This window comes from Pyrus communis, chromosome 16, assembly GCF_041283825.1.
Source record: "Pyrus communis isolate YQ-2024b chromosome 16, ASM4128382v1, whole genome shotgun sequence".
NCBI classification, from domain to species: Eukaryota; Viridiplantae; Streptophyta; class Magnoliopsida; order Rosales; family Rosaceae; genus Pyrus; species Pyrus communis.
Window position 1 is genome coordinate 28,719,770 of NC_142580.1, and position 15,106 is coordinate 28,734,875.

Here is a 15,106-nt window from a genome sequence, read left to right on the forward strand (position 1 = left end):
TCACCACTTGGTCCTCTATTCAAAAACCTCCTAAACTCGTTTATGTTAATTTCTTTGATTCCCCATGACATCAAGTTCATCGCTTTTAGGTGCAGCTTACATGTTCGCAAGGGTGTTAGGGTACGCTGATTCAGCTAAAAACTAAACTATTCAGGTTGGCTTCCTACCAACCTAAGTTTTCTGGAGCAGCAGTAACTGAGTGTTCATAATTCCAATAAGGTAACCGAGTACAGGTGTTTGTTCATGTTTACAGTTTATGTTTTATATAGTTCGGTTTTTAAACTGAATTCCTGTACCGATGAGAAAATATCGTGTATATTTATATACGATTAATAAAAGATTTCGAAGCAGTAGCTTATTTTGAAAGCAAACTAAGCAGCTGATAGTGTCATCCAACTACGGCAAGCAAGCTTTGCCTGACTGCTGGAATTGAACAAGGCAAAGAGCCAAATATACCATTCAGAGCGTAAGCGATGGCACAAAAAGGGAGAGCTTCCGGTTCCTTGGCTGACAATGCTGCTGTTCCCAGTCCCATGAGCACCGGAGCAACAAAAGAACACAGCACCAAAACGAAACGTAAGTGCATAACAGACAGTTAATCATTACAACAAAACGTATGTGCATAACAGACAGTTCACAAAAACAAAATATAAGTGCATAAGATCAGGGTTTTGCGGATGTGTACCTAGATGCAGTAGATATTCCTCGAGCAATAGGATCACGAAATTGTAGTTTATCAAGTGTTGCTTGCACAAAATTAGCTCCTACCAGACCAGTTAACACAATCATGGCGGCTGTGAGAGATGGATTGGTACCTACAATTTCAAGGATACAGGCTTCAATTACGTCTCACATGCAATATTATTTTGTATGCATTATAAAGTTGTAATGTTTTGCAAGAAAGAAAAGTAAAGATAATAACGTCTTAGAAAATCATGTCAAACTTAGAACACATTTATGAGGTCAGAGATTTGCTTGTCTACAACTACAAAAGTATGAACTAGTACCTTCAAACAACAACACAATGCTGAGAGCCAATGCCACAGTTATACATCGCGGTAGAATTGAGACAGTCAAACTAGGTTCCAACCCAACAAGACGTCCAACAAGAGCAGTTGAATACAATGAAAATATGGTAGACAGGATGACAGATGTGAAAATCTCAGCTGCATGCCTCTTGACGAGCTGAAATTTGTAGCACAAAAATAATGTTCAAGTATGGTTTCAGTATCAACTAGACATTGGTGGAAAGGTAAGACGCCAATTGGGCGAGTGCACAGAGTTGAATCAGGTTAAAATTATAACGGAGCCTTGCTGCAGGAAAACCCCAAAATTCTATGGTTTCAGCACCCATCTCTCTAAAAATCTAAAAGTTTTCCCAAGGCCTCGATTCTCAACTTGCTGCTATGTCCTCATATATTTACACAACCAGTAGTGCATTGAAGAGTGGTAGTCTCCCAAGTATATTTGCTTCACATGTCGGAATACAATGTTTTCTAGAACAAGTAATTCCTATGGATAATCCATAAAATTTAGTCCAGATACTCTTATGCTTTTCTAGTCAACAATGTACCAAACTTAAACAAGTATAGCTAATGAAAAATGGGAAACCCGGGCTCTTCAAACATTATTTACCTTCCTCTGTTTGAACATCAAAAAGGCAAATGAGAGGATAATGGACCCCAAGAATCCCATCAGAACATCACCAGCTCCAGGATTCGATGAAACCTTTGTAAGGTAAGATCCTGTGCATATCAAGAAGAATGACGATCTTCATACTAAAAGCACTAAGGGTATCATGAACCACCATGTACCCCATAATTCCAATGCTAACAATTTAGCATTTGTCGTCGAATGACATCATAGGTGTTTCTAGAAATCATTGAAACCTCAAAATTGTTGTTACACGATAAGAAGAAGAAAATGTCTCCTTCAAGACCCAAGTTATATAATTCTTCAAATCATTTAATAACAAGATGTCCATTTAGTCCAATAGTACGTCAGGTAATCATCCTTTCTGCAGTTAAATAAATTTGCATGGAAGAACATAAAAACATAAATTAGCACACTGGTAAAAATACCACATCCAAAAGGAAGGAACAAAGAAAATAGGTAAACTTAGGATGAACTAAGGGACCCGAAAAGCTAATCTGAAATCTAACAAGTACATGTTGCAAGTTGTTAAAAATTCCGCCTTCTAATTTGTTTTAGACTTTTAATCTTAATGCTCAGCAATAAAAGGGGGCACAATGTTCTAGTCAAAACCAAGAATGTCGTTTCAGAAGTATACCAAGAACAGGATCAAGCCCGGACTTGGAGAAGTATCCATAAGCGAATGCTGCCAGATCTGCAGATAGTGCACAGCAAATAATGGGGTGGAAAACCTTCTTCACATCTGATGGAAATCTGAAAATTGATTTCAACCAATGAGTGAGACCTTAAAAGAGGAGAAAATGTGTACTAAATCAAAATCTTTATTTGGTTTATATATATTTGTGTACTTTTCATGAAAAGGTTCTTGTTGTAAACTGAGGAAAAAGAAGTTTTACCCAGAACCAACTATGTAGCCCAGAACAGTTGATGCAAGTAGGAATGGAAGGCATGTTCGAGCACTCGTCCCCAAAGCTGCTGGGTATAATAATGCCCCAACAAACGATATCAGGAAGACCCCACTCCATGACCATAGTTCAACATTGGAAAAAGGAGAGGGTTTTCCCATACGTTCGGCATCTGTCATTTCTGTCCTTACCATTCTTCTTACAGTTATTGCCGTATATCCTGCAGCAGCAAGAGTAGCCAGCCAGCCTCCAACTGCAGAAAATCATTAATTACTAGCATGTAACTGTAATAAAGGGAAAAACAAAGCATGCAGACACCAAAAGGAAGACAGTAAGAGGCAACAGAGAAGTTCCTACTTTTGTTATTAAGTAGAAGAAAAAATCAACTACAATGCAGATGCTTCCTAACATAACTATTTGACTACACACACGGACCAAGCATGAACTAGTATCTTTGTCAAACATGTGCTTTATCATGCAACTCTGAAACTTTCCGTGCATGTCCAGTCCACTTTGGTAGCATAAATAATATTAGTGAAAATAATCAACGGTCCCCTAATGTGGGTAACATGGATCTGAAATTATGAATTACACAAAACTGTGTTTCCATTTATTCGTTTTTGTTAAGAAACCATCTATGAAACTCTATCATGTAATTCTGATACTTTCCGTGCGTCTCCAGTCCACTTTGGGAGCATAAATAACATTGCTGAAACTAGTCAATGGTTCCCTAATGTGGGTAACACGGATGTGAAATTTTGAATTACACAAAACCGTCTTTCCATTTATTTGTTTTTGGTAAGAAACCACCTATGAAACTCTATCATGCAACTCTGATACTTTCCGTGCATCTCCAGTCCACTTTGGGGGCCTAAATAACATTACTGAAACTAATCAACGGCTCCCTAATGTGGGTAACAAGAATGTGAAATTTTTAATTACACCAAACCATCTTTCCATTTATTTGTTTTTGGTAAGAAACCATCTATGAAACTCTATCCTAAATGTAACTTGACATTTCAGTAGTTATGATGCAGAATTGTGCACCTTTCTACGCTATTTTCGCTTACTTCATTTCCATAAAGCTAAGCAATTGACATTGACCATAGCAGTTAAATTCAAAACAAACCAACTCCATATTAGCATTGCGCAGTCAAAGAATTAATGTATGGAAGAATCTGCATTGCAATTAAATTTTTTTCTTTTGCTTCTCCAAGAACAGAAGTCTCTCTTCACTATTCATTGCATCGGATGGCATAACAGAACCATAGGTACAATACATAAATCAAAACAGAAACTTATTACTGTAGGCATCACTCCCTAATTCTTGAAGTATTACAGAAAGTTTCCACTGCTGCTCAAAATTTTGAGTATTTTATGCTCGAACAAAGTAACATGAAGTCTCATCATCTATGGAGGTAGAAAATTAGGTGAAAGAAATCTTGCACAACACTGTGCAAAATATTTCATGAAGAAATCTGATCGACCAAACCACACATCCATTTATTTGATCGAATTGGCATCAACGCAGAGAATTCATCTCAGCATAATAGTTTACAAAACCAAATTCAGATGATTTTGTCTTCTTTTGAGGAGACCGCTTAATCGTGAAAAATAAACAGTACAAACAATGGTTCAAAGGAAAAGACTTGACACCTGGATGCCAGGACCGAGATCGAAAAATGAAATATCTAATCAGCTTGGCAAAATTACCTTGAGATCATTCTATCCTTGCACTCATGCAATTGAGCCCCCGCCTTATCTGTGTTGTTTCATCGAGAACTAGTTAACTGGATACTTTTCTATGCATTTTCGCTAACTACTCTAGGTTGCTCTGGCTGATCTAGAAAATAAATGACCCATTTATGATCACTAAATGGCCAATGACCAATGGAAAATATAAGTAGTGTGCAGCTTCATCGGACAGAAGTTATCTTAGAAAGCGTAGCAAAGACTTGCATACCTATGATGAAGCAAAGCTTGATACCCGAAGCCGTGGGAATACTCTTTACAGAAAGGGGCAAAACAACCAGAGAAGGAACGTAGAACAATGGGAGCCATCTCTGGATGAACAAAAGCGCCGGCTCAAAGAAGTCTATCAAGCTCGTTGCCACAGCAGGGACGGTGGAATCAAGAATAACAAGAACGGAGAATATGCAAAACATCCCGAAAAGCGCACTTGGGAACCTAATGGCAGCTGCCACAAATGCCTTGTTCGAAAACTTGCCCATTGCAAGAAAAATACCAACTGAAACAACCAAATGCAAAATCCCAACCACCTGTAAATTGTAAGAATCATACATTAAACCAAAGCCACCAACTTTTAACAAAATACCATTGAAACAACAGGAAAGTGACTATCCAGGCCGATTTTAAACGCAGAAAGTTTGAATTACTCACAGTTTGAGAGGCAGAGGAAGTGGAAGCACTCTGTTGATTTCACCAAAATCGGTGTCTCAGAGGAGGCATCCTGAGAACCCCTTTGCAAGAAGATGGAACTGGGTACTATAGCAAGTGTGGTTTGAGGATTAGTCCACCGCTGCTTGTGTTGTAACCTGGCGCCATTGAAAGCAACAACAGGTGAAGTTTTCTGAAGTTTCGAGACTAAATAATTGGGTTTGGCTGAAACGGTCGACATGGAAAGAGAAGTTGGGAGAAAGTGAGGGAGTTAGTCTGGAATTTGGATGCAACAGGGAAAAGGAAACCATTGAAATTGTGCGGACCCGAAGCGAACGTTTTAGGTCAAAGGAAGGAGGAAGAGACTTCAACCGCCCACCCAATGCTATTTGTGCCGACAACGTGACATGATATAAAGCTGGAAACTTATCCGGGACTTTCAAAATTTACACTTGGATGCCACGGTATATGTTTTATTTGGATAATATCAGGAGATCAAATCTTCAAAATCAAATCCCTAAATCCAACGAGGTGGCTGATGAGTTAGCGTAGCCATGTAATTAATCTAGATTTTAAAATTCATAATTACTTAATAAAAAAAATTAACGATAATTATGATCACCCATTTGCAGGTTTGACTACATGGTACTCTTCTTCTTCCTCCTCTCTCTTCTCTCCCGACTGCTCTCCCTTCTTTTTCTCTGCTCCCTCCTTCCTCTAGTCCACCAACGTGACTGATGTCAATTCATGTCATGTCATATCAAATTTGGCTTCTTTGTTGGAAAACATTAATGTTGTCTTTTGTTACCGTTATTACTGATTTGGACATTTTCACATCTCCTTTGAAAATGCTCTTAGGTGCCTTAATATGGACATTGAAGAATCCAACAACCCCACAAATAACAACAAAATGGATGATCGAGGTAATTTTCTTATTCTCACTGGTAATTTTCTAACTGTAAGTTAATGGAGTTGTGTTAAAGTTTAGAGTCAAGTGATTTTCTTATTGTTACCGGTAACACACATAACTAAAGATTACCTATTTTAATTGATTTAGGAAGTTTAGAGTCTTCATATATTGGTCTAGAAGATTTTGAGGTCGAAATAGAAAAATTTGACAATGAAGTAGTAACCAACGAGACTGAATTGGACAAAAGAGCTGACGTGCAACATTCCAAAGTAGGGATGGTTTTTTTACAACATTGATGAGCTAGTTGCATGTTACAAAGAATATGGGAAGCAACTAGGGTTTCCAATGAAGATCAAATCACCAACAAAGGGAGACCACGGATGATATTGGGAAAAAATTGTAAATTTAGCCCTCTACTTATGACAGGCTTAAATAAGTTTTGGTAGCATTTGTTTTCCCTTTCCTATAAAGATTCTATTTTCAAAATAAGGTGGAAGGTCTACATTAAATTGGGATACAACTCTTTGCACACCTAAGTAGCATAGGATTTCTACACCTAATGCCCTTTTGTACTTCCAACTCAACAAAATTGCTCTCAATCTCGTTAAATGGGTAAGGCTCTCAAATACTCTCACGCGTATATCAGCCTCTAAAGGTCTAATCAGCTGACTAGGACTACTCAAAACTCCCCTACTCGTGACGTAAAAAAGTCAAAGGCTTAAAGGTAAAGATTAATTACTAAATCCTATCTTTATTACATTCTCAATTAAATATCAACTTCATCAAGTAAGTAATCCCTAATTCAATCAATTTTGCGAATATTCTTTCCTTATTCATCCTACAGATGACACACCTTGGTCAATAGAATGCCACCATGTGTAAGGCTACTACTACACACTATGACTAGCCACCTCTTCCTATAAATACCTCCATTCCACCAAATTTTGGTAAGCTTTTTACTATGCATCGGAGATCCATTAGCTAGACCTTCCCCCAACCTCATGGGCGTATAGGGCTTTGGTCTTTGATCAAATGTGTTGATTGTTTTGTAGGTATAAATATATCAAAACTGAAGGCGGTAGATTTTTGCTACCACAACAGTGACTTGAAATTTCCGACGATCAGAAAAAAATTTCAAGCACAATGACCGTGGCCGACAACAATTTCTGGCGCAGGCACCGGTGGCATGTGGATCATGTGCAATGGGAACAAAAATATAAATGTTCTTATGCTTATAAATGTGTTTGTCCATAATTTATGGCTTAATCCATGTAGTATGAGAATGGATTAGAAGTTATCCTCTCTTGTTTTTTATAGCATTGATATTTTTACATTTAGAGAAGGGAGAGTTTGGCTAAGCCGCACAATGGGCATCCTAATCGAATTCACCATTCATAAGATTCGAACCTAAGACCTCTCACTTCTAAGTGAAGAGGAATATCATCATACCATAATACTGAGTGGCAGAAATTATCCTTAAAGTTGGCATTTTTTCCTAAAACCTTTATTAAGATTGATGTTTAATTTAAATTTTTCTTTTGTCACTTAGTACTATAGTCTAGTTGTATTTCTCTTCATTTATAAGTGATAATCTTAGGTTTGATTCTCGCCATAGACTAATTTAAACCACATTATTGATATCTCATTGTAAGGCTAACCCCACTCCCTTCTCTTAGTATAAATAATATCGTTTATTTTAAAAATAAAAAAATAAATTTACCTTTTTTTTAAGAATTATTATTACTATTTTATTTATTTAGTTTTATTTTTTTTATTGTAGTGTCAATTAATAAGGCATGCCCATGCTTTTTATGCCCTTATAATTGGGTGGTCAAATTACGTTTATGCTCTTTAATGATCTGAAAGACTAGAAACTCAAACTCGCGAGCTCGTCTTCAAACTTGAAATTGTGTATCAGACCGTGTGTAGAGAAATTAGGGCGGCCTCCCATAGAAGAAGTATCAAAACCATAATCCTAAGTAGTTCGAAAAAGCTCCCCCCCAAAAAAAAAAAACAAAAACCTAGACAACTTGTAAAACCAAACGAGAAACGAAATTCTTCTTAATTTGAGAAACACGTTAGTTAAGTCGCTCTCTTTTCTTGAAAATTGTAGTAAAATATGAGAAACATAGCTCTATGTTTTAGCTTTCTAGGAATATATCGCACTTCTATTGAAAAAGTCAGTAATCCCTTAGCATCTTCATTCAACCATGTTGTGTAATTCTGACAGGAATGCAATTCCGGCTATATTTACTTGACAAACTGAAATAAACATCTACATGAAGAATCTAGAACTTGGATAATTTTTTTTGATCGACCTCTTGGGTAGCTTCTCCAAATGGACTTGCATCAAACTTCTTCGTAAAGTTAATTTTCATCAAAATTGTTTTAAGTGCGCAAATAAAAAAAAAAAAAAAAAAAAAGAAAAAAAAAAAAAAAAGGGAATATGATAAGCAAAGTAAACTACAAGAAAAATGACCTTTGGGTATAAAATAAAGGGCACAATTGAGAATTTTGTGTCTGTTTGACCACCAAAAGGCTAAAACAGTTCCCATTCCATAGATGGTGCCCAATGTTAAAAAAAAAAAAAAAAGACACAAAACAGTAATGGACAGGGAAATCATGTCGAGTAAGGTCAGATGACAAGTTTTTTATTGAAGATGGGCACAAAAAAACATTTGATGTCTATAAAATATGTTTGCTAGCAGCGCTGTATGTCCATCCAGCCTTGCATGTGTCATATTTGAATTTTTTTTTATTAATTTGCAAAAACACGACAAAGGTTATTGTGCTAGTTTAATATATTTAAATAAAAAGTAAGTTTTGTGTCCTTACATATTTACTTTTGGGATTTTTAGGGGGCAAGAAAGGAAATCAAAAAGTTATTGTGCCCTCTAAATATATTTAAATAAAAAATAAGTTTCGTGTCCTTACATATTTACTTTTGGGATTTTTATGGGGCAAAGGAGGTTTGTATTGTGCCTGCCTTCAGATTTCAGATAGGATAAGTTAAATACATTTATAAAAAATATGAAAAATTTAAAAAAAAAAAAAATCTCTCTTCCCTTCACAAACGTCCAACTCCTCTCTCCCCTCATTTTCCCTCTGCTCCTTTCTCCCTTTGTCCTCTCTCTCTCTCTCTCTTCTCTTTCACGCAAGCCGTCCACCAATCATTAACGACCGTCAAATTAAACCTCCAGAATCCTCTTCACGTCCTCTTTCCAACCCCAAGTTAGTTTCTACAAATTCGTAGCTGAATTTCGTCAATTTCACATCTAAGAAGTGGTGGCCACGAATTTTCCGACAAATTTTCAGCCAAACCTGCCAGAATCGGACCTCGACCCAAGAGGTAAAAATGATCTTCTCCTTGTGGGTTGTCCTCCACTGTAAATTCTTTTCCAAAATAAAAACTTTTAGTTTTGGGGTCGATTCTAGATTTCGAATTTAAAATCCATCTTCTGTATGCATGTCAAAGATTGGGACGAGGAAGGTGAATCAAGTTTGTTTCCAGCCTGGGCCGAGAAGAATTAGACCCACCCACGTATGGATTTTTTTTGCATGCATGTCAAAGATTGTAATTTTTTTTTTTTTTTGGTTTTTGCTTAAATTCATCTTAGTATCACAAGTAGCTTCTGGAAGTTTATGGAAGAGCTTATGAAAAGATTCACATTCATTTTACTCGTTTAAACTTGAAGTAGTTAATTGTCTTATTTCGTTTGGGGCGCCTGGTTCCACTTTGTTGTCCTGGAATGTATGATGGTAGTTGATGAATGTGACGTGCATGCAGGTAACGTAACCTGTAAATTTGAAGTGTTCATATATAGTACAAATATTCTCTATTTTCCATCAAGCTAAGAATGCCCCTCATAATATTTGGGTAATTTACATTAGGTTTCTTTTGTTGCTCAGATTTGACTCTGATTTAGGTAATTTACATTAGGTTTCTTTTGGGGAAGTTTCAATTTGACTATAGGATAACGTCATTATCATTGAATGTGAAAATTTGTCATTGTCTTACAGTTAATTGCGATGCCCATGATGAGATGTGCATTTTTTTTCCATTACACTTATGTGTTATGTCAATTAAACTCCAGACCAACTACTAATTATCTCCTAAGTTCCTAAAATTTGTGTTTGTTATATGTTGTAGGAAATGACCTATTTTGAGATTTTTTTTTTTTTTTTGCATCTCTCTCTCTTTTATTCTACATTCGAAAGAGGTAGAATCGCATTATTGGGACTGTGGATTGCTTTTTGCATGTGTTAATCTGTGTGAAGATTGATTGCCATGCATGAAGAAATAAAAAACGTTACTAAAGTGTCTGGCAAAAGTCATTATATTTCAATCAGGAATGAGTGCACGTATACATAGCAGAATTACACCAATTAATCTGTGGGAGGAAGGATATACAAGTAAAGAAAAGGAATCTTGATTTAAAGGGTAAATTACATAAAACTATCTTAACTATTGGGTCATTAACAGTTTCATACATCGTCTTTAAAAAGTTTCAATGTCATACCTTATCTTCGAATTTGTTGCAATGTCATACCTTCCGTCAGTTGTTTGTTAATTATTATGTTAAATGCTGATGTGGCTTGAGATGGGACCCACTTTCTATTAAAATTTTAATTAAATATTAAAAAATATTGAAATACAATTATTTAAATATTTTTATAAAAAGAAGGTGGGACCCACCCAGCTCCTTCCCTCCCACCCATCTCCCCCCCCCCCCCCCCGGACCCTTCCTCCCTTCACTCCAAAACCCCACCGCTGCGCGCCCTCTCTTCCTCCATCTCTTCCTCCCTCCCATGGCGCTCATCCCCTCCTCCTCCTGCTGCTTCACTAACCTTCCCACACCTCTCCCCCTTCTCTTCCAGTCTTCTCTATTCTCTTCGAATCTCCACAACCAAAGCAAAGAATGGAAGAGCGAGAGGCCAATGCGGACGCAACTAGGTCCGGGTTCGAGACCTATGCAGGGAAAAATGCATACGGCCGAGACGACGTCGACGTTCCCCCTATGGAGAATGCGATTTGTTCTATTGTGGGCGTTCCTCCTCTTCATTTTCTTGTGGTTGTAAGGGTGATGAACACAGCGTTAACGTTGACGACCCATAACGGCGACTGCTCGAGAAGGTGGGATGCGATTTGATTCTTGATGGGTTTGGAAGTGAGGATGAAATTTTGATTTTTGGGGGTTCTGGGGGTGGGATGATGAGATTTAATTTTGGATTGGGTTTGATTTTTTGTTTAAGGTCTGATGGGATTGGTGCTATCGAACAACTGATTAACGGGAAAGAGATATGAAGAAGGTGGGGGGCGGGGGAAGAGATCGAGAGAGAAAGGGGGAGAGGTGTGAGGGAAGATGGGTGGGGGTGGGGGGGGGAGCGGTTGGGGGAGATGGGTGGGAGGGAAGAGGGTAGGTGGGTCCCACCTTCTTTTTTATAAAAATATTTAAATAATTTTTTTAATTTTTTTAATATTTAATTAATTTTGTAATAGAAAGTGGGTCCCGTCTCAAGCCACGTCAACATTTAACAGAGTAATTGACAAATAATTGACGGAAGGTATGACATTGCAACAAATTCGAAGATAAGGTATAACATTGAAACTTTTTCAAGACGAGGTATGAAACTGTTAATGACTCAATAGTTGAGGTATTTTTATGTAATTTACTCTAAAAATTTGGAAGCCATTACATACTCATTCTTGTTGCTCTGTGTAAATGATGTCACTTTCATTTTCAAGAGCTTCTTGGTAGTCTAAATTTATAATTCATTTTTTCAGCGATATCCAACATGATAATGTATTTTACTGCTTGATTTATTTCTTACTCATGGTCATTTTTAGACGCTGTCAGTTACACACCCCGATCGAGATCAGGGCATGCTGGCCGTCACGTGGAGGTGACGTAACCATGTGCACAGTGCGGAAGCTAATAAAATAATAATGTAAATAGTACGAATAAATAAAAACTAGTCTTACACAAGGTAATAACAAGTGCAAGCGTAAATGTGACGCTAAGTTCAGAGCATAAAGCCTAAAGCAGTCCAAAAGAAAACGACGCAACAATAGTACACCCGAAGGTGGCCCTACGCTGGTGATCGTCTGTCAGATATGCCGGGAGAATCCTCTGGGGAACCACCAAATGTGCTATCCAACTCTAAAACCTAGAGGGGCGCAAAACAAAAGCGTGAGTGGGTAAAAACAAAGCTTTTCGAAAACCATTTAACAAATAAGTTCTAACCCCTCGCCGTAAAACCTGTATACTTCCCAGAAATAGATATGTAGATATATATACCAATGCTCAAGAATATGCCGTGCCAAAACCTCAGAATAAAATGCAAGTGCTCAGGTATAATCATATCACAGTCATATAATCTGGCAGCCGGAGTCACCTAACGTGACCTGTACGGCTAAATCTAGAGCTCAAATCTCAATCTCACTAACTAGACCTGCACACGAGTCGGAACCACCTAAAGTGGTCTGTACGACAGGCTTGGGTGTAATACATATAACCGCTCAAGTGCTACGATCACGTGAAGGCTGTGCGAATAATCGCGGGTCACCTACGAGTCGGAACCACCTAAAGTGGTCTATACGACAGGGCTGTGCACCTAACTTGGATCCAAGCTGAGCGTGTGGTGCGGGAGGTGAACATCACGTGAAGGACTGTGCCTAACTCTGGGCGGGAGCACTAACACCGGGGTGCAGGTTATGAGCTCTCTATGCCTCTAAAATCACTACTGAACGTAAATATAAATCACCACTCACCTGGCACTTACCTGTGCGTCCGCAGCACCGATACACACATATATACAATGCAAGTAACCATGCATAACAAACGGTAATATAATATATGGCATAAAACGAATAAACATTTCAAATCATTTTCTGGGAAAATATAAGTATATAGGTATATACGGAAAATCAAAAGCCCACTCAATGGTATGTGGAAGGGTCGTAACCCCCCTGCCTCGAGTGACCACGCTCGTCCTCGGGATAGGTATCACCTGAAAAATCACCCCAACTCCGGCCAACCTCGAAACTCGTGATCCCGACGTCCAAAACCTTCAAACGAACCACCCCGAGCCTCCTAGGGACTTCACCAAGCTTCCTACAAGCTTGAAATTTCCAAAAACGTGAGAAATTACGTGTGCATGAACAGTACCAAAATCGGGCCTTGTGAGTTCGACGTGAAAACGAAGGTATTCTCACCTAAAATAGGTATGGTTGGACTCCTACAAGCCTCACGAGCATGAATATGTGCTTGGTTTCTTCGATCTGTGGAGGTTTGATGGGTTTGTGTGTGTGTCCGTACGTTTGGATAGGAAATAAGAAGGAAAGGGAACTCGGGACAGGTGCAGGGATAGGGGAAAACAGTGAGGGTGAGTGTGGGGAGGAGTGTGTGGTGCAAAACCAGCCACACCAAGCCAAAAAGAATAACTACACAACGAAAAATCACACTAGGGGCAAAATCATCTTTTCTGGGACGGGCTGTCACAGTCAGAGCAAGGGATGTCAATATTGGGTTATTTGTGGTGGTTGAAGGTTGTTTGGCTTCCGATGAATTCAAATGCAATGGTATTAGGAATTATTGGTTTCATTATCTGTATGAATTAGTTTGTAGAGCTTTATCATAAAAGCTTGTTTTTGCCCTACCCATAGTTTAATTGCCTAAACTACAAGATATTGATATTTTGGTGGATCGGATGGTATCTTTAGAAGATATACAAATGCTTTTATCAATCTCTGCAAGGAGAAATGGCTTGAGGGGTTTGCTATTTTGCATTCTAGTTATACTATGTCTTCTTGGAACTGTATATAAGATGCACTTTTTTCTTTAATTATTCTTACTAAAGACTAAAGAGTACCGGTTTTTGTTTGTGTGTTTGTCTTGTTACCAGAGATTTGGAAGTACTAGCAAGCTGGCCTCCCTATTTGGACATTCCACACTTTGAAGATTTAAGTATCACTGACAGTTAAGACTCATTTTCTCCATTGTTTAGTTGTATATTTGTGAATATTCTATTTATTCATTGTTTCCAATAGTTAAGACTTATTTTCTCCTTTAAAATTGCAGGTTTATTGATGATGTATACTAGATATGTCATTAAATTAAGCAACTCACTTTGACCCTAAATAATATGCAAACTTACATATTTTTTCGATTCAGGTGACTATGAGCTGAAGAAATGTGTTGTCTTAGACCTAGAAGCTACTTTTACAACCTGGAGTGAGGAATATGAATCTTTGATATGGCAAATCTGGAACTTGTACGTATTGATTTTAGCTAATTGCTTTTTAGGTGTAATTTTGGACTAATTTTGTTTTGAATTCGACTGTATCTATAATGGCTTTTAATGAGGTGCAAGGCTTGCTGGGGAAAATGCATTTGTCCAAAAATATGTGCTTTCAAGTTTTATTGTATTAGAGATAAAAATATGTAACGTTACATTATGTTTGTGAGATTGGGAATGTGTTGCAAGCCTTTTCATTTTAAGAAAATTAAAAAATTTCATTTCCTCAAATTTAGTTTCAAATTTTGATTTTTTTTAATATTTAATTCATGTTGGCACAATTACAATATAAAGTGCCAACTTGTCTGGAAAAGGTTATCTAACAAGTTGTCAGAAACGAGTCACAAATAGTGGTCCATTTGTGCCTGCCTCTTTAAGCACGAAACAATCTATTGTGTTCTTTTAGCAAAGGTAACGCCCATAGAGGGCACATATAGAAATATAGTTGCTGCACTGTTGCTATTGGTCTATGGGCACATATGTTGGTGGTCTTTGGCCTCAAAGGGCACATAAAATTTATTGTGCTCAGTGACCATATTTTTTTGTAGTGCCCTAAGATTCTTTTAAATTAAATTATCTTGCAATGATTAAGGATAAATGATACAAAAACATAAGAAATAATGCATATCATATTTCATGTTCATATTGTAGAGACATAAAGTAACCACATAACCAATAGAAGAACAACACGTAGACTTTTAACTCAATATGATGGATTTACCCTTGACATCATGAGTAGACCACACCAAACTCTAAGGGGCTAAGCATCTATCTGCTTTATTGGTCTTTGGCCTTAGGGCCTATATATATATATATATATATATTAAGGAGTCATTCGGATCGATGATATCCCACTTCTACCACCATGCATTTCTGGGCTCAATGAGGCAGAAGTTGACACTTCAAAGTCTTCCTTATGTGTTCCGCGCTTCAGAGTCTCTTT

General features: G+C 37.6%; 1 protein-coding gene and 1 long non-coding RNA gene across 11 annotated transcripts; one reads left to right on the plus strand and one right to left on the minus strand.

Annotated features, from left to right (window-relative positions):
• Positions 1-176: 176 nt before the first annotated feature.
• LOC137730609 (plastidal glycolate/glycerate translocator 1, chloroplastic-like) lies at positions 177-5,326 on the minus strand. Of its 9 annotated transcripts, none has more exons than XM_088687722.1 (8): positions 4,959-5,326; positions 4,522-4,806; positions 2,550-2,805; positions 2,291-2,406; positions 1,636-1,745; positions 1,008-1,185; positions 686-815; positions 177-519 (listed from the first exon to the last, which is right to left on the minus strand). In XM_088687722.1, exons 1-8 carry the CDS (start codon positions 5,194-5,196, stop codon positions 372-374), a joined length of 1,461 nt encoding a protein of 486 aa, XP_088543848.1. In that variant the 5' UTR covers positions 5,197-5,326; the 3' UTR covers positions 177-371. The 9 variants fall into 9 exon arrangements, 7 of the variants coding, with proteins under 7 accessions (XP_088543848.1, XP_088543847.1, XP_088543850.1 ...); XM_088687721.1 differs by having other exon boundaries at positions 2,550-2,811; XM_088687724.1 differs by having other exon boundaries at positions 177-516; positions 2,550-2,811; positions 4,522-4,837; positions 4,959-5,289.
• An 8,232-nt stretch (positions 5,327-13,558) lies between these two features.
• Positions 13,559-14,384, plus strand: LOC137730497 (uncharacterized). 2 transcript variants are annotated; one of them, XR_011068168.2, is made up of 3 exons: positions 13,559-13,844; positions 14,040-14,139; positions 14,232-14,384. It is a non-coding gene; the product is annotated as an uncharacterized LOC137730497 (long non-coding RNA). The 2 variants fall into 2 exon arrangements; XR_011068167.2 differs by having other exon boundaries at positions 13,565-13,844; positions 14,239-14,384.
• The last annotated feature ends 722 nt before the right edge of the window (positions 14,385-15,106 follow it).

Coding starts and splice junctions, on each gene's coding strand:
- LOC137730609 (XM_088687721.1), bottom strand. CDS start 5,196: ATGTCGACCGTTTCAGCCAAACCCAATTATTTAGTCTCGAAACTTCAG. Junction 2,812..4,521: donor CAAGCTTTGCTTCATCATAG/GTATGCAAGTCT, acceptor GATTTTCTGCAG/TTGGAGGCTGGCTGGCTACT. Junction 1,186..1,635: donor TGATGTTCAAACAGAGGAAG/GTAAATAATGTT, acceptor TACAAATTTCAG/CTCGTCAAGAGGCATGCAGC.